At 59.5% G+C, this 19517-nt stretch overlaps 3 protein-coding genes across 3 annotated transcripts; 2 read left to right on the forward strand and 1 right to left on the reverse strand.

The window, feature by feature from the left end:
• Positions 1-192: 192 nt before the first annotated feature.
• LOC122364229 (fibrous sheath CABYR-binding protein-like) lies at positions 193-3444 on the forward strand. The gene is made up of 5 exons (XM_043334418.1): positions 193-699; positions 1060-1182; positions 1392-1806; positions 2141-3182; positions 3335-3444. The coding sequence occupies exons 1-5, from the start codon at positions 539-541 to the stop codon at positions 3442-3444; spliced, it is 1851 nt and encodes a 616-aa protein (XP_043190353.1). The 5' UTR covers positions 193-538.
• A 509-nt stretch (positions 3445-3953) lies between these two features.
• Positions 3954-6877, forward strand: LOC122364217 (zinc finger protein 668-like). The gene is made up of 3 exons (XM_043334395.1): positions 3954-5273; positions 5659-5801; positions 6010-6877. Exons 1-3 carry the CDS (start codon positions 4019-4021, stop codon positions 6277-6279), a joined length of 1668 nt encoding a protein of 555 aa, XP_043190330.1. The 5' UTR covers positions 3954-4018; the 3' UTR covers positions 6280-6877.
• A 133-nt stretch (positions 6878-7010) lies between these two features.
• LOC122364218 (tyrosine-protein phosphatase corkscrew-like) lies at positions 7011-17770 on the reverse strand. Its single transcript, XM_043334397.1, has 9 exons — positions 17493-17770; positions 13951-14127; positions 12233-12463; positions 11177-11332; positions 10296-10463; positions 9746-9929; positions 9218-9369; positions 8631-8842; positions 7011-8144 (listed from the first exon to the last, which is right to left on the reverse strand). The coding sequence occupies exons 1-9, from the start codon at positions 17610-17612 to the stop codon at positions 8027-8029; spliced, it is 1518 nt and encodes a 505-aa protein (XP_043190332.1). The 5' UTR covers positions 17613-17770; the 3' UTR covers positions 7011-8026.
• Positions 17771-19517: the final 1747 nt, after the last annotated feature.

Below are 19517 nucleotides of genomic sequence, written 5' to 3' on the forward strand. Positions count from 1 at the left end.
CTAGGGATGAGTGGCAATTCCTGTTCAGATTCAAACAACAATTCTTATTGAATTCAAACGATGAAAAGGGTGGAAATTATGCAAGCATGAAAGATGCCTTCTCGTCATGCTTGTACGCCCTTGCCCTGCTGGGGTGTTCAAACATCTCCCTCTATTCACCTAAGGTCAAATCTGAGCTAGCCAGAAAGACCATTCAAAGGGCTATCAAATGCGCTTTTCTCCGGTGCTGTATCAACATAATTCCTGAGCTATGTGTTGGTTTGTAGACAATTATCAAAGTTTGACCTGGAAAGTAGCTTTAATTATTTTTGGCACTCTTTCAAATGCTCAGGAGCTGAGTTAGAAAGGGGTGTTAAAACATTCCCAGAGAGCCAGAGAGTGTGGAAATCCAGCCAGGACCCCCTGCAGGGTGTGGGCTAAGCTTGATTGAGCAAAGGGGCAAAATATTTGTGTCGTAGGTAATGATTGTATTGGATCATACCTATGTACCTGACAGGGAAGCAAGAAAGGTGAATGACAGCATTTGGATACCCAGGCAATGTCCGTAAAAACTGAACAAACACCAGGGAACTCGGAGAAGATGGTCCGCATAAGAATTGTGAAGGAACTGCCGGACAAGACACCTGCTGCCTCCAAATCAGGAAGTCATAGCTGTGACCACTGTCAACTTATCTTCCTCACTGCAACACAATTAAAGATGTACGTATAAATATTAACGTTCATAATTAGCAGCTGTTCATAAAATCAAAAGATGCCTTAGGTGTCCCTCGGCTGTGGAATTTATGCAATTTGTATTTGTTAAGCACAACTAGTGAGACATAGCAGTAGATGATTCCAAGATCACTTAGATCATAACACAACCTCTCTCAAGACACAACCGGCTGCCCTAGCAGAGCCAAAGTGTAACTATAACTAGCATGTGCATTGTGCAGCTTTACTCATATTTACCCATTTATGGAATACCTACAGTGAAATAAATGCTCGAAGATGAAATACTGGAGGCAGATTAGTTCTGTGTACCAATTTGTATGCCTCAACTGATCAGACCTCTCTCTGCAGACACCTTCTGGAGTGTCACATGGACGAGGCAACCAACAGCTGTAAGGACTGCTTCAGGACGTTCCAACGAGTGGAGGCACTCCAAAGACATGTCATGGAACGCATCTGTGTCTCCAAGCGCGTGTAAGACACTGATATATGGGCCATTGGGCCACTGCTAGTGTTAATTCCCCATGAGTCAATCTTCCGTCCCCCGTTAAGTGTTTACCGCTGACCTCTCCCTCTGTCCAACCTCCAATGTCCTTTCCCACCCGTCACCCAGTCCCAGTTCTCTGAGCCCCCCCCCCCTCTCCCGTCAGTGTATGACAGATACCTGTCCGGCCCTGTTTCAGCGTGCCGTGCCCGTACTGCGCCGCCCCGTTCCCGAACCGCTCCAAGCTGGCCACGCACGTGTCCACGGTGCACCTGCGCGCGCCGCGCTCGGTGCTGTGTGACGCGTGTGGCGCCGTGTTCAGTCGGCGCGGCGCGCTGCACCGCCACCTGGACACCATGCACGGCGGGCGCGCCGGTGGCCCTGACGGCGGCCCGGTGGCGCCGCGCCGCTGCCCGCTCTGCCCGGCCGCCTTCCGCGCCGTGGATAACCTGCAGCGCCACCTGGTGAGCCGACACGCCAACTGGAAGCGCTGGATGTGCTCGCTGTGCCGTCAGACGTACAACCACAGCGTCGACCTGAAGCGGCACGTGCTGAAGAAACACGGACTGGTGCTGCCGGCCATCACGGGCAGGAGGAAAAAGAACATTTTGGATGTGAGTTTACACACCCGACGGCCAACAGGTGCGAGCTCTGCTCGCCGATATGCTCAGTCATAAGGGTAATTATAACCTACAAAGGGACAGATAGCACTGAATATGGGCCTTTCCTTTTTCGATGATTCTCGGAGGCATGTTTTACCAGAGTAATAAAGCTGTGTTTGTTAATGCTAATATTCTCTGGGTTTAGCAATGGATGTTTCAGTCTTCCATTTTGTTCTCTGAAGATATTGCCGCCCTATACCGATATCGCGAGTCCCGCTGGTATGCCAGCTGACCCTTCGCTCCCCGCCGTCGGTCTGACGCCGGGCCCGGTCCGGGGTGTTCTCAGATGCACGTGCTGCCGGGGCCGGCCGAGGCGGCGCCGCTGCCGCCGGCGCTGGCGGAGCGGCAGCGCCAGCTGCGCCGGCTGCTGGCTATGGTGCCGACGGGCCGCTACGACCCGGAGCTGCTGGCCGTGTTCGGCCGGCTGCCGCTGGCCAGACCGGGCGTCAAACAGGCGCAGCCGGGCACCGAGCTGACGGCCGAGCTGACCGCCGAGCCCGAGCCGGTCGTGGTGGACGGAGACCCCACCGAGCCGGTCGCGGCGGACGGAGACCTCACCGAGCCGCGAGTCGAGGTGCAGTTCGTGGAGCGGTGTCCGCCCGACACGCCCGAACACGTCACCGAGAGCCGGGAGGAGCTGGAGCGGTCCGCCGCGCCGCCGGAGCAGGCGGTACCGGTCGGCCAGCCGGTACCGGTCGGGGTGGTGGGGACCGTGGAGGTGGTGGAGCGGCCGCTGCTGCTGTCCGCCCCCGTGCTGGTCATGGGCGGCGGCGCGGCCGGTCTGCCGCTGCTCCTGCTGCCGCCCCCGCCTCCGCCGCCGCCCCCGCCGACTGTGCGGCTCGCGCTGCCGCCGTCTGTGTCTGCGCCGGTGCAGAGGTACCGCCGCCGGACCATAGGTCGGCGGGCGACCGCCGAGGAGGTAAGAATGGCGCGGGGAGAGCAGGCCCCGCCGGCAGCCCCGCCGGCGCCCCCGTGGGTGCTGCTGCCCGCCCAGCCGTCCGCCCCCTGCGAACCCGTCACCAGTTTCTCCCTGGTGAAGGCCCAGGAGACGGGAGCCGTCACTCTGGTGGCGGTCCCGGGCGGCGCGGCGGCGGCGGAGCCCGGGTCGGCCGATGGGCGCACCCTATCCGTACTGACGGGGGCCGGGGAGGGCGGAGCGCCGCTGGTACTCACCGAGCTCCCCCCGCCGGCCGATGCCGCCCCGCAGCAGCCGCCGCCGGCGGCGACCTCTCGGGAGGCGGAACCCGTCGGTCCGGACCCAGCAGTCAGCCGCGCAGAAGTGACCGGCCACCCGCCGGCGAGAGAGGGAGTCATGGCGCCCGAACACGGTGATCTCACGGAGTCGGCAGCTGGGAGGGACGCGGCGACAGAGCAGGAGAGAGTACCTGAGGGAGAGCCGGAGACAGCACCGGAGGGAGCACCGGAGGGAGCGCCGGAGGTCCCCCTGGTCACTGAGGGAACGGCTGCTGAACAGGGACAGGTGATTATAGGGACGGCGGCACTGCGGGATCAAATTGTTACCGAGACGCCGGTCCGGCACAAGCAGAGAATGACCGCAACGGCGGCTCGCCCAAAGCGAGTAGTGACTAGGGCGGCGGCTCAGCAGAAGCAGATGAGGGTTGAGTCGGCCCTCCAAGATCAGCAGAGAATGAATGAGGCAGTGGCCCACTCGGAACAGGTGTTTACTGAGGCAATGGCTCACCCAGAGCAGATGGCTGCTGAGACAGTGGCTCGCCCAGAGCAGTTGGCTACTGAGACAGTGGCTCAGCCAGAGCGGGTGGCTGCTGAGGCAGTGGCTCAGCCAGAGCGGATGGCTGCTGAGACAGTGGCTCACTCGGAGCGGGTGGTTACTGAGACAGTGGCTCACTCGGAGCAGATGGTTACTGAGACAGTGGTTCACCCGGAGCGGATGATGTTAGTGGATTCGATGTTGCGGGCTGAGGACGATGGTACGGGTAAGGGGTGTTTGGATGATGGTCACCAGACTAGGACAGCGAAGGAGGAGGGCGAAGTGGCGGTGATGCAGGAGAGTCGTGTGATGACTGTGAAACAGAGGGAAAGTGTGGCGACGGTGAGGAAGGAGGATCGTGTGATAAAGGCAGGGGATCGGGAGGATCGGGAGGACCGTACGAGGACAGCGGATCAGAAGGATCTTACTAGGATAATGGATCGGGAAGATCGCACGATGGAGACAGTTGCAAGCCACCGTCCCCAGGAGGACGGTGATTTTGAGCTTGATGGGGAAAGTGCAGTGAGGATAATTGATAGAAGTGGGAGGGCAGCGTGTGAAACAAGTGCTCCGAGGGAAGCCGCTGAAGAGGACGGACAATCTCTCATAGTGGACGAGGGGGTGGTTGTACCATCAGAATTTGCATTTGTTGCCGATACTTCCCACCGGTTTGCGATCGCCTTCAGGGAAAATGAAATGATTCGCGCCAGAAAATACCCTCAGCCCAGTCACTCAAGTAACAGCCTGGCTGCGGATGACGAGACTCCAGGACGGAAAGCCGATGGTGCTGGTGCGCCCCCTGCTGCGAAGCTCACCAAACCGCGAGTGGCGCGGACGAGGTCCGGTCGAGCTGTCCGCTCCAAAGTACGTCTCTCTACCTCAGTGTCTGAGCCTGACGAGCGACCTGAGCAGCCGGCGCGGACGCCAACCAAACGATTCAGCCGTCCGCGGGCTGAGCGCGCTCCCTCGCCGTGCGAGGACGACCCGCCGGCAGCTGCGGAGGACCGCCGCCGCAGCGGCTCGGGGGCGGCGCAGCCGGCTCCGCCCGGGGAGGGTGCGCGCGTGCCTCCGCTCGAGTCCGCCGCTGCCCCGGCGGCTCCCCCGGCGGCCCCGCCGGTCCCCAGGCGCAGCTGGACGCCGTGGGCGGGCGGCCGCGGCAAGGGCCTGCTGCCGCGCGTGCTGGTGCGTATGGACGAGCACGGAGCGCCGCGCACGCTGGCCCTGCTGGCCACCTCCCTGTCGGTGCGCTCGGAGGCCGACCGGCGTCAGTCGCGCTACCCGTGCATCGTCTGCGAGCGGCCGCAGCGCTCCAAGACCAGCCTGCGCGCCCACCTGGTGTCCCACACGGGCGAGAGGCCGTTCCAGTGCTCCGCCTGCCCGGCCGCGTTCCGGCACTTTGCCAACGCGCGCGGCCACCTGCGCCGGCACACGGCGGCTCGGTGCGCGTGTGACGTCTGCGGCCGGACGTTCCTGCTGCGGGCCGACCTGCGGCGGCACCAGCGCACCCACAGCCAGCGGCCGAAGCTCGCCTGCCACCTGTGTCCGTCCACCTTCAGCCGGGCCGACAACCTGGCCAGACACGTGCGTGTGGCGCACGGCGCCGAGCCGCCGCCCACCCACCGCTGTGACCTCTGTCAGAAGGAGTTCAAAACGGAGGCGTGGCTCAAACAGCACATGACCATTCACAAAGGTGAGACAGGAGTCTTGTCCGATTGTGTAGGGCAGCGCTGGGCGGGGGGAGATGACTCATGACTGTCTATACAGTCTGCACTGGGCTGGAGATTAACCGTCTGGTCAATGCTGAGTGCCCTCGAGCGAAACTGATGTAACATTTCTGACTACTTTCAGTAGCCAGTTGCTACTGGTGAAATTGTTCCAGAGTAGCCTGTTACCCGTAGTGTCTTTAACATTTTTTTTTATACACCTGTATTTTCGATTTTCTTTATGACCTTAAAACTCCTGTACTATTCTTGTTATTTTGGAACGCTCGTTCCTTACGTGTCAACCCTCATATATATAATTGGCTGGTTCATCTGCTGTGATATCTGATGTGTGTGCCCCACCTGTCTCGACAGCGGCGAGGGAGCACGTGTGCGCCCAGTGCGGTCGGAAGTTCGCGCTGCGCTCCTACCTGGAGCGGCATCTCAAGTCTCACGGCCAGACGCGCGTCTACTGTGACCTCTGTCCGCGCCGCTTCATCAACATCAAAAACCTGACGGTGAGCCGACAATATGGAGACGAGTCCGGGACTGCGTAACATCTGGCCTCGCGAGCCCAGTTATCAAGCCCACCCCATTCCGTAACCGTGGTCCCGTTGGATCGTAGTTTTAGTGAGGCATCGTTTGAGCTGCGTCTTACAGTTGATCCACTCTCTGCCCTCACCCCGTCTCTGTCTCTGCTGACTCCCGTCCCCTGCCCTCGCTCAGGTGCACCGTCAGACGTTTCACCGTAACCCGGTGCCCCTGAGTGCCGAGGAGCAGCGGCGGGCGGCCGAGCCGCGTCCCGAGCCGGCGCGCCGCTCCCCGTCCCCGCCGCCGGCCGGCGTGCGGCCGCGGCGTATCAGCCTGGAGATCGTCAGGAGCCGCCGGCCGCCGCGCCGCCTCCTCCAGGAGACAGAGCGGGAGGAGGAGCGGGAGGACGGGGAGAGTGAGGAGAGCGGCGGCAGTGATGAGGAGTGGACGCCCGACCGGCGGTAAGCGCCTCCCTCCCGGCGGGCTCGGTAGTGATCTCACACTCGCGCGGTACTCTTGACTGTGCTCTGCGTTGTACCTAGTCGATCAAGATGTACTGATACCACTGGCTGTGCAAACTTTTTGACCTTTTTTTACCCCGCTGGTTTATTTGTTGATTGGTTGGTTAGATGAGACACGGGTTCTTCTGGGGGGGGGGGGGGGGTGAATCTGATTTAGATTTTCTTAATCGGACCCGTAACCAAGATAGATGCATTTTGTGCTGGCCATAACGATTGTACTTCAGGGATAATAGCCAGGAGGGTTTTGATTTGTGCGTCATTTGTGTGTGACTCAGGGAAGGGATTAGTGGGGAAAGGATCCGCTCGCTCCCTGTTGGTGATTGTGCTGATCACATTGAATGTGCGGATTTGATTAAATATTGAGCGATATTTATGACTGTTGAGTGATCCATTGCAGCATTCTTCCAAGCTATGAATGACTGTATTGTCTCTATGAAGTCACGGAATGTCACTGCAGTGGTTGCACTGCGCTGGCCATGCTATCTGTTTCTGGTTAACACATTTATGACTTTTGGTTAAAAAAATAGACTGAAATTAGCCAATCTAGTGTCGTGAATGGAGATATTCCAACTGCTTCGAGTTGAGGCGAACAGAACCCTCCGTGTCGCACCTAATCCCGCGTGTGACAGAATTCCACACAGTCCGTCCATTTGACACACGGAGAAACACCGCCAGTTCCACGTTCCGCACGCTCGCCGCTAGTTATATTTCCAGCCAATCACTCCTTCAAATATGCTACAGAGTAAAAAAGAAATCGACATTTCGTTGGCGTGCGCGCGCACGTCTCGTCAAAGACCTAGGTAATGACCCGGGCGGCCGGTGGCGCCGCCCGGGGTGCTAACACTGCCGGCGCCTCTCAGCGGTTGGCCGTGCTCTATGGGTTCGCTGGGATGGGGCCGGGGGGTGGGGGTCTCGGAGGGGGGGGGGGGGGCAGGCCGCCACCAGAGGGCCCGGCCTGGCGCGTCTGCCGCAGAGTTCAGTCGCCCGGCGCCGCCTCAGACCGAACCAAGGCTTCACAGGTCCACCGCCAGGAGGAGAGAACACAACACGACAGGGCCGCTCGCCACCAAACGGAAACAACAGACGTAACAAGCCACCGCTACAGCAAATCAGGAGCGTAAAGACTCGTCCTCATCAAGTGCAGAAATACAGCACAGAAATAACAGGCGCGGATAAGGGTACGCTAGTTTCAGCGCACCGACTCTGATAGACCGAATCGGACCTCGCGGTAGGTCGTCCACAGTGATTGCGAATACCGCCGGAAAAGGAAAACGATTCACCTATCAAAATACACTATCGGTGTGCTCGGACATCGGCCAACAGTCGCGGACGTAGACAGAAAACTGCCGGCGGCCGCTGCCGACCCGAGACGGGGACAGAGCACAGAGAGCGCGACAGAGCGGGGGAGGAGAGGCGAGGGGCCGCCGCCCAACAAAACCGAACACAGCCAACCAAACGACACGGCCGGCGCGCGCGCGCGAGCCGAGATACTCGGTATATCACAGAACAACGACACGGTACACAGTCAGCGGCGGGCGGCCGCGCCGCCGACAGAGCCGGCCCGGGACGGCCGCCGGCGCGGCGCGCAGAAAGACGGGTCGGTCGCCGGCCGGCCGGCGCCGACGGCGGGTCTCGGGCGGGGCGGGGGCGGCCGGGCGCGCGTATCACAGGACGCCGGCGGCGGCGCGCCATCACGACTTGGGCGGCCGCGGCGCTCCGAACGGCGGCGGCCCGGCCGGCCGCTCCTTGCCGCCGCCCAGCGGCACGTTGGCGTATATCTGGTGCGGAAAGTCGGGCAGCTCCGGCGACCTGCCGCGGAGAGGGAGGGGGAGGGGTCAGTGGGCGCGGGGAAACGGGACGGGGAGCGCAGCTGACTGACCACGAATGACACGGCATCACAGAAAATACACGTCTATCGGAGCAGGAACACTTATATTCACACCACCAGCCATTATGATGGAAAACAGTGGTAAGATTTATTCAATCCGAAGTTTTAAAATAAACGGTGCAACGAATTTATCTGGTGAGCTCGCTCCTCTCCAGTCTTTCCCCTGGTTTCGTTCCTCGTGTCTCACCTGGTGAGCTGGCCCCCTCCCGTCTGTCTCTCTCACCTGGTGAGCTGGTCCTCTGAGGCGGCCCGGCTGGTGAGTTCCCTCCCGCCCTCTCCATATCTCCCCCTCTTACCTGGTGAGCTGGCCCCCTCCCGTCTGTCTCTCTCACCCGGTGAGCTGGTTCTCTGAGGCGGCCCGGCTGGTGAGTTCCCTCCCACCCTCTCCCTATCTCCCTGTCTCTCACCTGGTGAGCTGATTCTCTGAGGCGGCCCGGCTGGCCATGTGCCGGTCGGCCGGCGCCGAGAGCGGCGTGGTCGGCACCGGTGACGGACTGGTCGGCAGCGAAACGGTAGAGCGCGAGAGCGCGCGGCCGTCGCGCGGCTCGGCGCCCGGCGCGCCGGCCGCCTCCGTCGAGTAGCGGATGTTGGTGTACTCGCGGCCCATCTTCTGACTCACCTGGCGACGCGGGCAGAGGGGGAGGTTAGTGTTGGACAGGTCGGCACAGGTTAAACGACATCGTAGGTCGGAAATAGACAGGTAGAGATCGGTGTTACAATCACAACTCATACGACAGTACAGGTAGGAATGGGACGTGACGTCTGTACGAACATTACGAGAGTCATGTGGGTCAGACCGGCAGATGGCAAACGAAAGCGTGCCGCAATGTCACACAGTGCGGCGCGGAGGTACATTTCACTTAAAATAGCCATTTTCACCGGACTCCCCATCCAGTCTACGTCCACGAACCCTGCGTCCCAGGTCCCACTGCCGTCCCGTCCCAGCCTGCTGTCCCATTGCCGTCCCGTCCCAGCCTGAAGTCCCAGGACTGACCTGTTCGGCCTGCAGTTTGAGCTGGAGCGTCTCGATGTAGTACTGGACGGCCAGGTAGACGAACTTGTACTGCGCCTCGGTCTGCACCATTCCCGAGCGCTGGGAGCGCACCCGCTGGATCGTACGCTGGATGTCGATCTCCGTGTCCAGACCTGACGAGACGGTGGAGACGGTTAGAGGGGCGAGAGCGGTGGGTGGGCTGGGCTGACGGAGCGAGATACAGCACGGAGTGAGTCAGTCTTTAATTTTTGCCTATGACGACTTTGTTTATCATTGGATAGCAAAGTCCTCCATTTTGTCGTCGAATATTCAGACATCAGCCGTTCATTTTCCTTCGCCTCTGACATAACCTGCCGGTCCCCCATCAGCTACCAAAGAGCCTCAAATAAAGCATCAATCCAACACAATCACCATCCTTTGACTACATTGGACGACTCTCCCTTACCCGATAAACAACACCGGATTAGTTCCAGTCCCCCGTACACTCACCCCCCCCCCCCTACAGGTACCACCCGCCCCAGTACCCACCTTGCCGGTCGATCTGGCTGAGGATCATGTCGATGACGATGAAGGTACCCGTCCGACCGATGCCGGCCGAGCAGTGCACCACGATCGGCCCGGCGTCCGGGATGCTGGCCTGCTGAGAGTTGACGTCATGCAGGAAATTGAGCACGCAGCCCGGGTCGGTGGGCACCCCGTGGTCCGGCCACGCCTGTAGGAGGGAGGGGAAGGTCAGGTTAGGTCAGAGCGGGTCACAAGCAGCCCGGGTCGGTGGGCACGCCTGTAAGCACCGAGGGCGACAAGAAGCACGTCCACGAAGGGAATAAGGGGGAGAATCCACCAAGCGCCGACCACCGTAAGTCACTGAACATGAACATAGAACCGTGAATTACAAGGGCTGCACCTTGCAGTCTCACAGACCTAAAACGGCGACATCTACTGACTGAAAGCCACATGAAATGCTAGAACGGACTGCAGCTGGCACGTCTGTCCTCCCCGCCCCCCTCCCACCCAGCGCGGCGCCTCGCTCCGCTCAGCGGCTCTGTCCAGCGCGGCGGCGTCTCGTGCCCCTGCTCACCCGGAAGTGGAAGTGGTAGATTTTGCGCTCCTCTGGGCAGCCCTTCTTTTTGACGCTGAAGGCGCGCAGCGTGTAGTCGACCAGCGGCGACTCGGACAGGTTGGTGACGGTCACGCTGCCGTATGTGGCCTCCTGCTCCACCTCGGGCCAGTACCGGGCGCACTTACCCTGTGGAACGGACGGGGACAGAGACAGTTAGAGGTGGGCGGCGTACCTACCGCAGGGTCACTCAGACAACCAACGGCAGTCACATGGGGATGGGTAGCGTACGGCAGGAGCAGGCTGCTCGGACCGCGTAAGGCAAACAGTTCTCACGCCAGACTCCATCCACCAGGCACCACTATATAACGCAGCGCCTCGATACATGACATGAAGCAATCACGGAGCTGCATATGACACCCTATAGCTAATGTCACCCCTTCGGCACCCCGACCCCGCCGGACATTCCCACCGCTGACACCGTCCGACACACGCCAGGCGGGCTGGTCCGGCACGCTCCTACCACAAACATCATAACGGCCCGCCCGCCCGGCTCGGCGCGGGGTGACACGGGGAGGCGATCGATCAGAGTCAGAGGTCCCCCGGCGGCGACAGCAGCCGTCAGTTCACACCAGGGCAGCAAACGAGGCGGGCAGAGATAACCCAGTGAGTCTGTGTCAACGATCCGCTCCAGAGCCGCACAACGCGTGTCGTGCTGCTCTGGAGGTTGATCACTGGTCGCCAGGTTACTGTGTTATGTCCGCCTATATCGAGTCCCCAAACCCAATCAACCCCTGACAACCCACGATACAGTTGCAGTCCCACTAGCACCCCCTGGCGCCTCACCAATATTCCCTCTGCGGTCCCTCCCACTGGCAGCCCCGCGGCGTCTACCGACTCACCCGGCTGCGCTCGATCTCCTTGGTGGTCATGACGATGACGCGCGAGTTCTCCTGCCAGACCATCCACCAGAGGTCGGCGATGGTGGTCGGCAGGCAGCCCTGGGTGGCGATGTACGTCTTGCTGGGCGCCTCGCCCGCCAGTGAGTCCTCCTCCGGCTGAGGGACGGAGGGGACCGTCAGAGAGGGGGGTAGAGATCACACCACCGCCTCAACCACCACAGGCCTGCTCCGGCTGTGGGCGGACGGACAGACTGAAGAGGGTGGGTTGAAGTGAGGGTAGGAACGGGGTAGAGACTAGCTTCTGAGAACATGCTATCTTCTCGGAACTTCTCGTTCTCGACACATAAAACGAGCGACATGTGACCAGATGAGCAGGGCGACATTTAACTAGACATCATTGGACCAGATGAGCTAAACGGGCGTAACAACATGTTTGTCGAATCACATGGCTCTCGCCATGGTAACCAGACACACTGACGAGATACAGTCGCCGCTGAGCGCTCTCTGGCGGTCTGCTAGCGCAGTCATTATCAGCTCCGTGCTGATGACAGCCGTCTGTGGCCGCGGCTTTGAAGGCGGGCGCTGGTAAACACCGGTGACGTTAATTAATACGGGGCAGCGGGCCGGGCCCGGCGACTGCCCAGTTACAGTCGGCAGTGCGGGGCAGGGGACACGGCGGTCGCTATCTGGGCGTGATACTGATATGCGGCCGCACCCGGCAGACACGGAAACCGCGCCGCGCCGCCGCAGCAGCAGGGCTCGAGCAGGAGCGGGTTTTACCGCCAGGGGACCGGCCCCTGTGACAGAGCAGTCATCGTTAAAACAGCAGCAGGAACGCCACCCAAACACCGTCCATTTCGGATGGAGCTACCCAAATGTCATCATATCGTAAAGTGCAAGACGTCAGTGCATTCAATCACTCACATATTTTCCTTTACCTCTGCAGCTCGAGAAGCTACTAGCGTTACAGCAGGACTTTCACGACATCGGCCACTTCTCCCGTGATACCACCTATTCCCCTCCCTCCCTCCCTCCCCTCTCTAACCCTGTCCGTACCGTGATGAAGTTGGCGTTGATGTAGTCGGCGCCCGGTCCCAGCGCCTCTCGGTCGCGCAGTATGACGCGCGTGTGGTCAAAAGGCAGGATGTTCTTGTAGCGGTTCTTGTTGCGGCTCTCCGGTCGCTGGCCCTCCTTCCTGCTGTAGAGGTGTTTGCACTCCTGCTGCTGCAGCGACTCGAACTCCTCCCAAAAGCCGGCGTTGTTGCCGTTCGACGGGCCGTGCTCCTTCTGCCGGAGGGGAGGAAGGGGAGTTAGCGAAGGGACGGACTGTGCCCCTGGTCCCGTGGACCACGTGATGCATGATGGGGTGAAGTCAGGGGGGGGGGGGGGGGTATGCAAGGTGCAGTGAGGAAGGGGAAGATACCCAGCGTTCTCTGTTGGAAAGGGTCTGTGGATATTCGAAGGTGTTGGATAATTGGGGTTACCAATGAAGTAATTGGTAGGAACCTGTGGCGGTGTGGCAATCACTACACCGCACCCCACTCTCTTTGAGCAACCGTTTTCTTTCCTGTTTCCCACTCATCCTACCGTGTTCCTTTCGTCATCACATGCTGCTGCTGCTCGCTGTTCGCCCGACACGGCATGTCGTCATGTTGCGGGTACCGCTTTGCGTCAACGCCGTGTGATCCCTGGCCGGGTCGGCGGGCTCGCCGGCTGCAGTGTCGACAAATGTCTGAGGTAGGTGCACCGGTGACTCATCTGCCGCAGCAGGGCGGCGGTTCCGGCCAACAGAGCAGAGTTTTACCCGCGCTCCGGCCGATACGACACCGTTCTGTGGCCGCTCAAACTGACAGAGCAGCGTGCTGTAACAACAGCAGCCGACATGACAGCGCTCTGTCGCCACTGGCTGATCTGACAGTAATACGTGACATGTCCGGTAAGGTAGCGCTCTGTAACTGTCCCAGACGACACGGCGGCGTTCTGTGGCCCCCTCGGCCGACACGCTGCACCCACAGGACAGCCGGCGAGGACAATGGCGCGCCGAGCTCCACACGCTCGTCCTTGGTATAGTCCGGCAGCCGGCCGGTCAGCGCCGCGCCCGCGCCACGGCGGCCGGACCCTGTGCACCGGCGCGCGAGCGGAAAGCCGCGGCGACACGGCTTTCCCTCAGCTGGACGTTAAAAATAGCCGCCGGCGGCCGAGACCGGAGCTGCAGCCGGGCTGCGACGACCCTCCCTCGCAGCCCGGCCGGACCGTCAGAGACCTGATACGGAGGTGGCTTCAGAACACGGAGCCGACCGCCGCCTGTACGTAGAACGGCCGCCGCCGCCCGACCAATGGACGGCCGAGCAGCCATTCAGAGTCCGACGGCCGGCGCGATACTGATGGCCTTCTAAGGAACGCGAGATCAATGTGCGAATGAATGGACAGAGCTCTGGAACTCTGCAGACATAACGAGTGGACGTCACCGAGCCCGAAATAGCCCGAGCTGGACTCATTCAGATATCACAAGTCTGGACTCATTCAGAAATCTCACAGGCTAGAAACACGAGTGTCGCCTAGCGACGGTTCTTGGCGTAGAAACCGTTAAAATGATTCTTGGCGTTCGACGGGATTGTCATCAGACCCGAATCCGATCATCTGCCCTGAATAACTTTGTCGGATATACTGTTCCACAGAAGCCCTAGGTATTTGTCTCGTCTCCCATACCCTGATCTCCCAGATCACGGTCCCTCAGCTCCCCAGCTGCCACTCGCTCGGCGGGCCGATCGCACCTGGAGCTCCTTGACGCGGTTGTCGATGCCGCTGGCGTTGATGCGCGTGGCGTTGAAGGGCATCTTGAGGTGGACCACGGTGCCGGTGGTCTCCACCATCGGGTTCTTTTTGTAGTTGTCCACCAGCTCTGCCAGACTGTCGAACCGCGTCCCGCCACCCACGTCATATTTGCCGTCCTGGGGAAAATGAAGAGGAAGAACGGGTTAGTAAGGCTGGGCTGGAGGGTAGGGGCGGCATGGGGACAGGGGAATTCAGTTGTGCTATGATCGAATATCCGCTGTGCACCCGAGTCTCCAATAGGTGCATGATTCTACGCAGCAGAACATGACTACTGCAGTCCTCTAGCCATACGTACTGCCACAATTATCCCACCTTTCACCTACCGCACACGGTAAGTACCCATTCCGCTCGCCCCTGGTTCCGGGCGGCTCTGCACCCGTCCCCGCTGTGAACACTGCGGCTAATTGGCGAGAGCGGCGCGCCCGTCCCATCCCGCCCGGCGCGTGCCCGCCGTGGGCGCCCCTGACGCCCTGCTCCCACGCCCCGTGGCGTAACGCAGGCGGCAGCCCGGCCCGGCCGGCCCGCGGCTGCTCAGGCCGCAGACAACCACCCGGCAATCGACACAGACCGTCGGCAGAGAGCGCCGTAATCCGCCGGCGGCGGCTGCACATCTGGCTAATTACGCTGTTCATTAGCGTTGGTAATGGATTGGGGCGGCTGTGATTAGATTGTAATCCCTGCGATACACCTGTCGGGGTGTCACACCGCCCCCGCCCGCAGAGACGGTCCCTGTCGGCGTGTGTCGGTGACGGAGGGGCACTCCGCCCGTCCTATCCACGACACTGGGCGGACCTACCAACACCGTCTGCCAGCTCGTGCCGTACCGGGCTTCTACAGGTCAGTGCTGTGGACCACAGTGACTGGGACAAGGGTCGGAGCGGGACCGCAGGAGACGGCACAGCGACAGCGGCCGGTCGGCGAGGGAAGGAGCCGGTGGAGAAGACAGATGATATCATGGGAGGCGAGAACCACAATAAAAAAAAGAAATATGAGAGATAGCACGGACAAAACGTATGGCGGACATAGCAGGCCACACACCATACCAAAGAGATAGTTTAGTGAAATGGCTGCAGTCCAGTAACAAGTATGAGCTGCACGATATAAGCACGAACCTGTCAGCTCTGGCTTTTCATGTAACGAGCAATTAGTGACAAACTCCTGGCACATTAACCTAAATCCTGTTTTGCAGTTTGCAGTGCCACGGCAGTAAGTAAGTGAAATAACGCAATAAGCCCACCGCACAAATGTTGGGACAACAAAGGAAAAGATCACTTGGGAAATTGTTACACAAAGTCAACTTCTATAATCTATATGCAAACATTTGCATCTACTCATCCCAGTTACACCAAAGGCCGTAGTGTGGTACACACTACACACTACACAGGCGTACAGACACCCACGGACACACAGACACACACAGAGTACCGCTGAATTTGACAGAGCAAACGGGCTACAGACACACACACACACACACAGACTAGTACCGCTGAATCTGACGGGGCGGACGGGCTACAGACAGACAGACACACAGAGCTGAAGCTGACAGGGCAGGGCAGCGGACGGGCAGGTGGCGGCCGGCTCAGTGCAATGAGTCAGCAGTGCGAACCCGGTGACATCCGACATTTCATAGACCACCGCGGTCACAACACCGCCCCGGCCGGCGCCACCGCGCCTCTGACACAGCCTCCGGCCGGCTACACTGAGCCCCTAACACAGCCTCCGGCCGGCTACAATGAGTACCTACAGCAGCGGACAGCCGCGCCGAGAGGGTGATTAGCGGACCTTCCTCGAATAGTCAATGCACAGCCTAGTCACGCACCTGCCCATTACCAGTGGCGCTCGCTGTTCAGCCTCCGCCCTCCCACGCCCCCTGCACGGTTCGTCGGAAGGTCATCTCAGGCTCAAAAGAAACGATATATACCATTCGAAAGCTGACGGTGAGCTGAATCCAAAAATGTAATTTTTACCAAAATCGATCGATGGCCTTTTTTGAAAATTGCGTTTTTGTAAAAACTTAATAATCTTTTATTCAACGGGCTGTCCTGGACATTCTTGAAAACATAAACATGTATTTTTGAGTTCCAGTGAAAGCTGAATGCCAAAAGAACAATATTTAGCGAAGCAACATTTCCAAACATTAATATCCGTCTCCCACAGCCGAAAATAAGGCGCAATCACACAGCTCAGTGTCACGATGGACCAAAGTCAACCACACAGAAGCGTGAAATGACCCTTATCGACTCGCAGACCCGGCGCTCTAGGCCCGCCTGACCGGCCACGGAAAGAACGTTCGGCTCTCGTTCTACTAAACAAATGTCATATTTGTCAGTTTAACTGTCCACATCGCTATGAAAGTTATTCAGGATACCTGTGAAGAAAATTCATTGTTCTGTCATCCTCACATCATGCATTAATTTGCATTTGTTCATGTCTACTTTGCTCAATTGAGCTTGGTATCATGCCCATATAAGGAAAATTGGCCGCGCTGAAATGTCAGAGGCTGCACCGGCCTCAGCTCTGGTGGAGTGGGGGTAGCGCCCGGTGGGGCAGGGTAACCTTTGACCGGTCGCACGGTCGAGCAGCTGTCACCAGTACAGCCTCTGACAGTGAAACCCCGCTCACTTCCCCTGCGCGGGCACTGATCGCAGCTGGATGGAACAAAACATGCATAAGAAAAATGTAAATTAAAGCATGTTGTAAATCGAGCAGAACAATGAATTTTCTTCACAGGTATCCTGAATAACTTTCATAGCGATGTGGACAGTTAAACTGACAAATATAACATTTGTTTAGTAGAACGAGAGCCGAACGTTCTTTCCGTGACCGGTCAGGCGGGCCGAGAGCGCCGGGTCTGCGAGTCGATAAGGGTCATTTCACGCTTCTGTGTGGCTGACTTTGGTCCATCGTGACACTGAGCTGTGTGATTGCGCCTTATTTTCGGCTGTGGGAGACGCATATTAACGTTTGGAAATATTGCTTCGCTAAATATTGTTCTTTTGGCGTTCAGCTTTCACTGGAACTCAAAAATACATGTTTATGTTTTCAAGAATGTCCGGGACAGCCCGTTGAATAAAAGATTATTAAGTTTTTACAAAAACGCAATTTTCAAAAAAGGCCATCGATCGATTTTTATAAAAAATACATTTTTGATTCAGCTCACCGTCAGCTTTCGCATGGTATATACCGTTTCTTTTGAGCCTGAGATGACCTTCCGACGAACCGTGCCTGAGCCGTTGACACATGCCCTGACCCGTCAGCGCAGAGTGACGACACGCCGCTCGGTGACCTCGCGACCCGCGACCCGTGCCATCCGACCGGCGGCAGCCAGATAGCTCGCCTACCCCGGTTATCACAGCGATGTGAGCTCTACGCACTGAACACTGAGCTTATGACTGATGTGACAGTGAGCTCATCTGACATCATATCACATATGTGATCCTCACCTGGGTAACACCGTATCATCACGTGATTCATCTCTCACCTGACACCGTATCATCACGTGGGAGGTCCTGTCGTCGATGCGCACGGACAGCACGTAGTCGCCTGGCTTACTGAGCGACTCGCGCACCAGAAAACTGCCGTTCTTGCCCTTCTCGTTCATCAGTTTCTCGGCTTCCCGGCCCGGCAAGTGACCGTGGAACCACCTGAAGATGGGAATACCACAAAACGTCAGACTTTCGACACACTGTAAGGTCGTTTGGGGTGGGTTAAAAGATGCAAGTGAGGGCGCAATACCAGAACATTTGGTAAGGCGACCCAGAACGGCCAATGTGCTAGACACGGTAAACGTGATAAAGAGCTGTCTAAAGTATGTTAGTGAGTAATAAACGTCCCACATTGCAAAAGGCCTCGAGTTGAGCTGGAATGTCATCCACAGTACCGTTGCTTGTTTGGAAACGCTTGCCACCGAAAGGGATTACAACAAGCATAACATCATTTAGCACTAGGTGCTATTCCGTTATTTCCCGTATCCCAGACTAAAGGCCGACAAACAACTCTGTCTCCGCTGACCTGACCCGCGACTTAGTCCCGAGTGACATCGTGTATTCTAACAGCACACCGAAACGGGATGAGACAAGGGGCACGGGAACAGGAACGGGAACGGGGACAGGAACGGATAGGGAACGGGAACAGGAACGGGAGCGGGAACAGGAACGGGAACGGGAACAGGAACAGGAACAGGAACAGGAACAGGAACGGAACGAGAACAGGAACGGAAAAGGAACGGAACGGGAACGGGAACCGGTCCATCTGCGCCGGTCCGGACCGGACCACGGGACCGCTCTGTCCGGTGCGGCTGCTCGGGACAGGCCGGCGGACCGGCGCCGGGACCCTATTTTCGGCCGCTGAAGGCGGGTTATCGGGTCGTCACACGACTTAGCAGCAGTGGTGCGGGCGGGCGGGGCGGATAGCCAGATGATAGTGCTCACCGCGACATAGTGCGGCACCGGCCGCGGTGTGTACGATATCAACGGGCCGACCCCGTCCCCGTCCCAGCTCTCGGGGTGGAGTGGGGTGGGGGTGGGGGCATGATAGGGTGGTCGCGCGGCCGGTACAGCCGACCGAGGGCGGCTGCAGCCCACCGGATAACCGCCGGCGAGCTGCGACAACGAGGAAACGGCGCACCGAGCGGAGACCGACAGCTCGGCCTCTCGGCCTCTCGGCCTCTCGGCCTCTCGGCCTCTCGGCCTCTCGGCCTCTCGGCCTCTCGGCCTCTCGGCCTCTCGGCCTCTCGGCCTCTCGGCCTCTCGGCCTCTCGGCCTCTCGGCCTCTCGGCCTCTCGGCCTCTCGGCCTCTCGGCCTCTCGGCCTCTCGGCCTCGCTCCCTCGCTCCCTCGCTCCCTCGCTCCCTCGCTCCCTCGCTCCCTCGCTCCCTCGCTCCCTCGCTCCCTCGCTCCCTCGCTCCCTCGCTCCCTCGCTCCCTCGCTCCCTCGCTCCCTCGCTCCCTCGCTCCCTCGCTCCCTCGCTCCCTCGCTCCCTCGCTCCCTCGCTCCCTCGCTCCCTCGCTCCCTCGCTCCCTCGCTCCCTCGCTCCCTCGCTCCCTCGCTCCCTCGCTCCCTCGCTCCCTCGCTCCCTCGCTCCCTCGCTCCCTCGCTCCCTCGCTCCTCGCTCCCTCGCTCCCTCGCTCCCTCGCTCCCTCGCTCTCTCGCTCTCTCGCTCTCTCGCTCTCTCGCTCTCGTCGCTCCCTCGCTCCCTCGCTCCCTCGCTCCCTCGCTCCCTCGCTCCCTCGCTCCCTCGCTCCCTCGCTCCCTCGCTCCCTCGCTCCCTCGCTCCCTCGCTCCCTCGCTCCCTCGCCTCGCTCCCTCGCTCCCTCGCTCCCTCGCTCCCTCGCTCCCTCGCTCCCTCGCTCCTCGCTCCCTCGCTCTCTCGCTCTCCTCGCTCTCTCGCTCTCTCGCTCTCTCGCTCTCTCGCTCTCTCGCTCTCTCGCTCTCTCGCTCTCTCGCTCTCTCGCTCTCTCGCTCTCTCGCTCTCTCGCTCTCTCGCTCCCTCGCTCTCTCGCTCTCTCT

Source organism: Amphibalanus amphitrite, unplaced genomic scaffold (assembly GCF_019059575.1).
Source record: "Amphibalanus amphitrite isolate SeventyFive unplaced genomic scaffold, NRLGWU_Aamphi_draft 000662F_arrow, whole genome shotgun sequence".
Classification (NCBI taxonomy): domain Eukaryota; kingdom Metazoa; phylum Arthropoda; class Thecostraca; order Balanomorpha; family Balanidae; genus Amphibalanus; species Amphibalanus amphitrite.

Bases quoted from the DNA above. Each gene is read 5' to 3' on its own strand.
- LOC122364229 (XM_043334418.1), top strand. From the start codon at position 539: ATGTCCGTAAAAACTGAACAAACACCAGGGAACTCGGAGAAGATGGTC. The intron at 700-1,059 runs GTACGTATAAAT...CTCTCTCTGCAG, and splicing joins ACTGCAACACAATTAAAGAT to ACACCTTCTGGAGTGTCACA. The intron at 3,183-3,334 runs GTGATCTCACGG...GAACAGGGACAG, and splicing joins AGTCATGGCGCCCGAACACG to GTGATTATAGGGACGGCGGC.
- LOC122364218 (XM_043334397.1), bottom strand. From the start codon at position 17,612: ATGAACGAGAAGGGCAAGAACGGCAGTTTTCTGGTGCGCGAGTCGCTC. The intron at 10,464-11,176 runs GTGAGTCGGTAG...TCCGTTCCACAG, and splicing joins AGGAGATCGAGCGCAGCCGG to GGTAAGTGCGCCCGGTACTG. The intron at 8,145-8,630 runs GTGAGAGACAGG...TCTCCGCGGCAG, and splicing joins TCAGAGAATCAGCTCACCAG to GTCGCCGGAGCTGCCCGACT.
- LOC122364217 (XM_043334395.1), top strand. From the start codon at position 4,019: ATGGATCGGGAAGATCGCACGATGGAGACAGTTGCAAGCCACCGTCCC. The intron at 5,274-5,658 runs GTGAGACAGGAG...CTGTCTCGACAG, and splicing joins GCACATGACCATTCACAAAG to CGGCGAGGGAGCACGTGTGC. The intron at 5,802-6,009 runs GTGAGCCGACAA...GCCCTCGCTCAG, and splicing joins TCAACATCAAAAACCTGACG to GTGCACCGTCAGACGTTTCA.